Source organism: Sturnus vulgaris, chromosome 5, assembly GCF_052056855.1.
Source record: "Sturnus vulgaris isolate bStuVul1 chromosome 5, bStuVul1.hap1, whole genome shotgun sequence".
In the NCBI taxonomy this organism is placed as follows: Eukaryota; Metazoa; Chordata; class Aves; order Passeriformes; family Sturnidae; genus Sturnus; species Sturnus vulgaris.
This window is the reverse complement of record NC_142247.1, coordinates 22,583,870-22,590,901: the sequence shown is the minus strand read 5'-3', so window position 1 is coordinate 22,590,901 and position 7,032 is coordinate 22,583,870. Positions and strand designations below refer to the sequence as shown.

Below are 7,032 nucleotides of genomic sequence, written 5' to 3'. Positions count from 1 at the left end.
AGGGGCGGGGCAAGGTTTGTGTAACACTTCAGTCCCACTTTCAAGCCGCTCAAAAAGGTAGCAAGAAGGAATCCTCTCAAAATCCCTGCTGGGGAGGATGTCGTTAATGCCATCTGGGTGTCAGCCTTACTTGAAACTGCAGCGACTGATGTGCCAACTTTAATTAACATCACGGATGTTTTCTGTGCGGAGCGCACTGGACTGCCCATGTCACTATCTGTTCCCAGGGTCACACTTTCCAGCCACTCACTACCTAAAGAACCACCTTCAGCTGGGGTTAAAAACAGTGAGCCCTGAAGCGCAGTAGCAGTGGAAGAGAGATTAGCCTCTCCTGAACAATTTTACTTCCAAGCAGATGTTGGTGGCAGGATTAGCATTTAGGCCAGGCTTCTCCTGATTTATGGTCGCTCGTCGCATTTCCCTTCCTTGTGCTAACCCGCACCTTGGAGCCACCGCTCCTGGCTCAGCCTCCGGCCCCTCGGCGGCCCCAGGTCGCCCCCGGGCCCTGCTCCCCCGGCGCCGCTCCGACGGGCACCGCAGCCCAGCCCTCCCCTCCGCCTCCCGGTGCGGCGGGGACTGCGGCTCCCTTCCGCCGGGCCGGGCCAGGGGGAAGCGCAGGACGGCGGTGGAGGGGCCCCACCCGCAGGAGGAGCCGGTGTGGCGGCCGGGCCCGCCCGTGCGGGCGCTGCCAGGTGCGAAGGGCCGCACCGGACCCCGCCGTGCTGGCGGCGGCCCCGGCGCTCGCCGCGCCCCGGGAGCGGCTGCGGGCTCTTTGCCGGCGGCGGACTCACGCCGGGGCTGGGCGAGCCTGCTTCAATCACCTAGAGGAGCCGGCCGGGCCACTTTCCCTGCTGACGTTTGTGGGGTGGCCCGCCTGGGATGCTGCAGGAGCGCCCGCGGGCTGCTCCTGCGGCGGGGCCGGCTCCCCGGCTGCACTGCGTGCAGAGAATAAAGCCGGGCCGCGTAGGAAGAGATTAGCTCGGGGTTTACTCTTCACCCCCATAGGGATCAGCCGAGGACAGAGCCTACCCGCCTCCCTAAAAATGGGATTCCCAGAACGCCCTAATGAAAAGCCGGGCCACGATCAGCTCGGGGGGAAATGGGGGGAACACAGCCGGCCCCCTCGGGGTATGACTTAGGGAGCGAAAATATGGAGGGAGGGATAGAAAAGAAAAAGTGCCATTTGTTCCGCCGGCTGCGACGGCCGCCCCGCGGCTGGTGCCGGTGCTGTCGGAGGGAGGGGGGGGGGGGGGGGGGGAGCGCCGGGCCGCGCCCCCTCACCTGCCCCCGCCGCCCCCGCCCGCCGCGCCGCGGCTGCCGCTTGTTTGCACTCGGCTTATCCGGAGCGGAAATTCCTTTCCGTTTTTGTGAATGACAAACTCATTAACGATTCATCAACACAACCTGTTCCAGCCGGCCCGTCGCCGCGGCAACAGCCCCTTCCGCGCGCCCCCATTGGCTGCGCCGGAGAATGTATCCATTGAGCGGAGCCGCGGTTGTATCCATTGAGGAGCCGCCGGGCGCCGGGCTGCGGCCGAGGGGCTGCGGGCCGGCACAGCCAAGGAGGGGAGCGCAAGGGAAGGGGCTCCGCCACCGCCGCAGCGCTTCCATGCTGAGCCGGGGAGCCCCGCTCGGCGGCACGTTAATTGGATTTCATTCACTCGTGGCGGAGGAAAAGCCCAAGGGCTCGGGCTGCAGCGGCGATTAGGCAGGTTCATTCAGGGATTCATTGACAGAAAAAAGAGGAGACAGGGCAGGCTGGCTGCGCGCACGCAGGCACACACACACACACACACACACGCACTCACACACACGCCGGGGCCCCGGCTGCTTCTCCCTCCCCGTGACTCCACCGCCGCCCGGCGCGGGGGAAGCGGCGCGGGGGGGCTGCGTGATTCATTTTCCCGGGGCGGAGGGAGATAAGTTGTGCGGAGTTAGAGGGGTGCAGCCCGCCCGCCGAGCCAGCCGCATGCCTCTGTGAGAGAGAGGGGCGCTTCCAGAGCACGCTCCGCTCCCCCCGTCCTTCCTCATGCTAGATACGTTCAGACCCGTCCCTTTCGCGTCGGAAATGGCGATTAGTAAATCCGTGGCGTGGTTGAACGAGCAGCTGGAGATGGGCAACGACCGGCTACTGCTGATGGACTGTCGGCCGCAGGAGTTGTACGAGTCGTCCCACATCGAGTCGGCCATCAATGTGGCCATCCCCGGCATCATGCTGCGGCGGCTGCAGAAGGGCAACCTGCCCCTGCGGTCCCTCGTCGCCAGTAGCGAGGAGGACCGGGAGCGCTTCGCCCGCCGGTGTGGCACCGACACGGTAGTGCTGTACGACGAGCACAGCCGCGACTGGAACGAGAACACGGGCGGCGAGTCCGTGCTGGGGCTGCTCCTCAAGCGCCTCAAAGATGAAGGTTGCAAGGCATTTTATCTGGAAGGTGAGAAGGGACGCCCAGGGTTGGGGGAGAGATCGCTGCCTGGGGCCCGGGGCTGTGGGGAACGGGGAGCTGAGCCCCGCGGATCTCCGTCCGGGTGAGAGGGAGGGGGCGATGCGTTCTGCAGCGTTCCCTGGCCAGTGGATTGATGCGCCAGGAGAACACCGACCTGAGTTAGGGGGCTTTCCCCCCCACTTAACATCTTCCCCCCCCTCCTGCCCCCCCTATCCTCGCATTGTTTAAAGAAACCTTGATGTCTAAAATCACTATGGCAGCGTGTGGAGGACAGGGCTAACGGGGATTCCGGCATGCGCCTGGCAGAAGGAATTGCCGCCGAGACACCTCTCCAGCGGTCCCCGCAGGGCAAAGCGGTACAGAGCTTTAATCTTAAATGTGCTGAGCCCTGCACCGCAGCGGACGATTTTCTTAACCCCTCCTTTTTAAGTTAGTCTGTCTGCGTTGAGAGTGTGACATTTTTTTCCTTCTTTTTCCCGGAGCTCGAGAGGGTGCAAAACAGACGCTCCTTTGCAGGCAGGGCTGTACCAGGGAAGTAAGTCGACATGCCATCTTATATCAGGTTGCATTTTCTCCTCTTTGCTTTTCTCTCCAGGTGGTTTTAGCAAGTTCCAGGCCGAGTTCGCCTTGCACTGTGAAACTAACCTAGACAGTTCGTGTAGCAGCAGCTCTCCTCCTTTGCCAGTCCTGGGTTTGGGAGGCCTCCGCATCAGCTCCGATTCATCATCCGACATTGAATCTGACATTGACAGAGACCCCAATAGTGCCACCGACTCCGATGGCAGCCCCCTCTCCAACAACCAGCCTTCCTTTCCGGTGGAGATTTTACCCTACCTCTACTTAGGCTGTGCCAAGGACTCCACTAATTTGGACGTTTTAGAAGAGTTTGGCATTAAATACATTTTGAATGTTACTCCTAACCTGCCTAATCTCTTTGAAAATGCCGGTGAATTCAAGTACAAACAGATCCCTATCTCAGACCACTGGAGCCAAAATCTGTCTCAGTTCTTTCCTGAGGCCATCTCCTTTATAGGTAAGACCCGGTTACTCGCTAACAGCTACATGTCAAGAGGCAGAATTCGATATCTTTTGCAGCATTTGTGAATTTCGGGCGAGAAGCGGTGGCAGCATTTATGGCCGTCTCTGGGGCATGCCCTCTTTTCTGATTTTAAAGCCGGCTTAAGTTGAGGGGCTGTTGGGGACTGTTTGGGGGGGTTATTGAGAAGTCCTGGTGAATTGTAAACGACCTTCGCCGGGTGGCACAGACATACCTGGTTTGTCTGGCAGTGGAATTCCTCCTCGAGTCATTTGTGTTGGAGCTGGGGACTGAGCCCTGCGCATTTTGGGAGATCTTAAATAACTTCCTGGCGAGTGGGGGGCAAATGAGCCTGGGGTCGATATCTTATTTGACTATTTTTTGTTGTTTGGGGTTTGGGGGTTGTTTGCTTTTGTTTATTTTTCTTTATTCCTTGAGGTTACTGAAGACCAGTATAATAAAAAGAAACGATCTGAGAATCTAACTTCAGCTTTTTAAATACAAGTTACGAATAAGCGGTGTCCCTGGCTAATATATAGCCAGAGTTTAAATTAAATCTCGTGGTAATAATGATATACCTCTCGGGCTCCGTGCCTCGGTCAACCGGCCCTCAGACATTACCCGTCAAGCTCTGGAAATCTGTACCCTTGGGCCCAAGGAGTTCTGATTAAAATCTGCACTCTCCTTCGTTTTGGGGAGGACTCAAATTGCCCTATCGGGGTGCGATGGGGTGGGCATTGCATTATCTGTTGGGAAACTGTGCAGTAATCCGGTTGACTGATACCGGTAATAGTGGAGAATGTAGGTAATCTGAGCCTAGCAGGAAGAAATGTGGGCTAGAAGCCACAAAGAAACTAATCTCCAGGCATTGTAATGCATTTCCTATTACAAAGGAACCCATTTTCAACCAATGTTGACATCCTGTTCCTCCTAATGGGCTGTCCCCTGTGACTTCCCTCATTCTTTTAAAATGCCTGAATACCTCCATTGTTAGCCGCACAACAGTTGGAGAATAATTTAATAGACCTTTGCAGTCTGCTGGTCTGTATAAAGCCTTTCAGCGACATATTGCAGGATTTCCATGCTGGGCCAAGGGGACTGTAAGAATTTAAAGGCAAATCTCCAGGCAAAAGCCTGTCTTTTAAAGCTGATTTTTAAAACAGTGTCATGCAGCGTGTCCTGCTCCCTTTGTCTCATTCTTAGTTTTCTCAGCTCTTGGACTTGGGTAGTAGGAGGAGTGGATTCTTCTCTTGTCCTGGTTTCAAGCTGCTGAAGTTAACTCTTGAGTTGCACTGCTGGCCATTGGGATCAGAATTGTACTTTCTTCCTACTTGATACTAATCTCATTTGTGTTGAGAGATCAGTTACCAGCTCTCTGTCTTATGTGTCCTTCTCTGCTTCTTTGTACAGATGAAGCACGGGGGAAGAACTGTGGCGTCCTGGTGCATTGCTTAGCAGGGATCAGCCGCTCGGTCACAGTGACGGTGGCCTACCTCATGCAGAAGCTGAACTTGTCCATGAATGATGCCTATGATATTGTCAAGATGAAGAAGTCCAACATTTCTCCCAACTTCAACTTCATGGGTCAGCTGCTGGACTTTGAGCGGACTCTGGGACTGAGCAGCCCCTGTGACAATCGAGTACCGAACCAGCAGCTGTACTTCACCACCCCTTCCAACCAGAACGTCTTCCAGGTGGATTCCTTGCAGTCCACGTGAGCTCCCACCACCTCCCTTCTCCTATCCATTTCACGGGATCACTCCTCAATGGTTTCTCTTTGGCAGTGATAAAGAAATGCAGCTTTTTCTTTTTCTGGCCTCTGCTATTAAAAAGCAGCTGCCAGTGCAGGAAGCGAAAGGTTACACAGTATGGAATTGGCTATTGCAAAGGGAGGGGACATGGCGAGCTCTCTGGGCAGGACCCTGGTGACCAGGCAGCACATGGGCAGTACCTTCATCCCTGCTTGGGCAGTAGCTGGGGTCCGAGGACTTCTCTGTGGTAGGGTGAGGCTGGACAGGCTGGGCACGTGTTCTCTAGAGGCTGGAACTGTCCTTCTGCCCTCTGCTCTCAGATCTGTGACATGCATCTCTGTCTTCAGTGAAGACTGGTTATTTTTGTTTGTTTGTTTGTTTTCATTTAGAGGAGCCAAAGAAAAGAGATTTCAGCTTAGTGTATTTGGAGTACTTGTTTGCTAGGAGCTTGGTAGTATTCTACTTGATCAATGTAAATATTTAACCTTAAATTTATTTGCATTTTTTTCTTAATTCACATGTACTCAAGAAATCAATCCAAGGGACACCCGTGTTTTTGTTCTTTTCATGAATTCTGCTTTGTTTGTTTGTTTTAATTGCAAAGAATATATTTGCAGCATGCTGAATTTTATTGAAGCAAGCTTTCCATGAGGGAGAAATGGCAATGGTGAGAAGTTTGCAGATCATGTTTTGTGAGCAAGTAGTCTCTTCTTTCATATATCTTTCTTTTCCTTGTGGTGATTTTTTTTTTCCTCATGCTTTTGATGTAGGTTCCATATGATATATATATATATACACATATATATATATTTTTAAATTAAATTAATTTTTTGCCTTACCTTTTGTAAATAGATCACCTGGGAGGAGGTTTGTCTTTGAATGCGAAAGATTTTTGATCACTTTTTAAAACTTTCAGATGTGCTAAACAGTGCATTACCTCTGTACAAATTCTTCAGGGAGCTTCACCTCAAATGCAATATTTTGCGTCTTTTTTTTTTTTTTTGTATAAAACTGGAAGTATGTGCGAGCATTTGTACCTGTGTGTACGCACAGTGAACCTGCACATGGTTGCCAATAAGGGAGAGTCTAATCCACAGTGTAAAAGTTTTAAGATGGAATTTATTATAAGAATGTAAAACCTTAAATTATTAATAAATAAATAACTATTTTTGGCTATGGAGACGCTGGCTGGTTTATTCCCCCTTTCCCCTCTGTGTGGTTGTGGTTAATTGCACATACCCATATGGTTATGTTTAAAGGCAATAATTGCTCTCAATAGCTTTTGTACATCCCCTAAGACAATAAAACCTTGATTTCCCCTTTGGTCCACGGATGCTTAAATGAACAAACAGGGAATGTGCTAGATTCTCATCTTGCTTTGGTGAAGGGAACATTTTTGAAGGCCTTTAGGTTAATTAGAAAATATTCCAGCATCTCTTTGCTATACTAGGGATGTACCTGGCTCTGGCACATGATGTTTTTTCCTCACTATTATTTTTTCTTTACTATTAAGAGTAAGAAACTGCTGTTTTCTGGCTTAGTTTATGAATTTTGGTCACTCTATTACAGATGCCAGGAGATGGGTTCATGCTCTGCTTAGCTATCTGGCTGGAGCTCATTTCATAGAGATTCACCAACAGTCTGCAGCCTGTAAATGATTTTCCTGCTGCCATTCAGCCACCTTGCAACTTAAAGAAGGCAAGGAGGAAAAGTTTCTATATACCCTTAGTCACCAAATTTCCTCTTTGGACCCTTCAAGCAGTTCTGTCTCTGCAGAAGGAAAAAGGGGGATTATAGCAAT

General features: G+C 52.0%; 1 protein-coding gene across 1 annotated transcript; it reads left to right on the top strand.

The window, feature by feature from the left end:
• The first annotated feature begins 1,555 nt into the window (after positions 1-1,555).
• DUSP6 (dual specificity phosphatase 6) lies at positions 1,556-6,411 on the top strand. Its single transcript, XM_014889003.2, has 3 exons — positions 1,556-2,432; positions 3,040-3,477; positions 4,891-6,411. Exons 1-3 carry the CDS (start codon positions 2,030-2,032, stop codon positions 5,196-5,198), a joined length of 1,149 nt encoding a protein of 382 aa, XP_014744489.1. The 5' UTR covers positions 1,556-2,029; the 3' UTR covers positions 5,199-6,411.
• The last annotated feature ends 621 nt before the right edge of the window (positions 6,412-7,032 follow it).

Excerpts from the sequence above, each read along its gene's own strand:
- DUSP6 (XM_014889003.2), top strand. The coding sequence starts at position 2,030 with ATGCTAGATACGTTCAGACCCGTCCCTTTCGCGTCGGAAATGGCGATT. Across the intron at positions 2,433-3,039 it reads CAAGGCATTTTATCTGGAAG|GTGGTTTTAGCAAGTTCCAG; the intron begins GTGAGAAGGGAC and ends TTTTCTCTCCAG. Across the intron at positions 3,478-4,890 it reads TGAGGCCATCTCCTTTATAG|ATGAAGCACGGGGGAAGAAC; the intron begins GTAAGACCCGGT and ends TTCTTTGTACAG.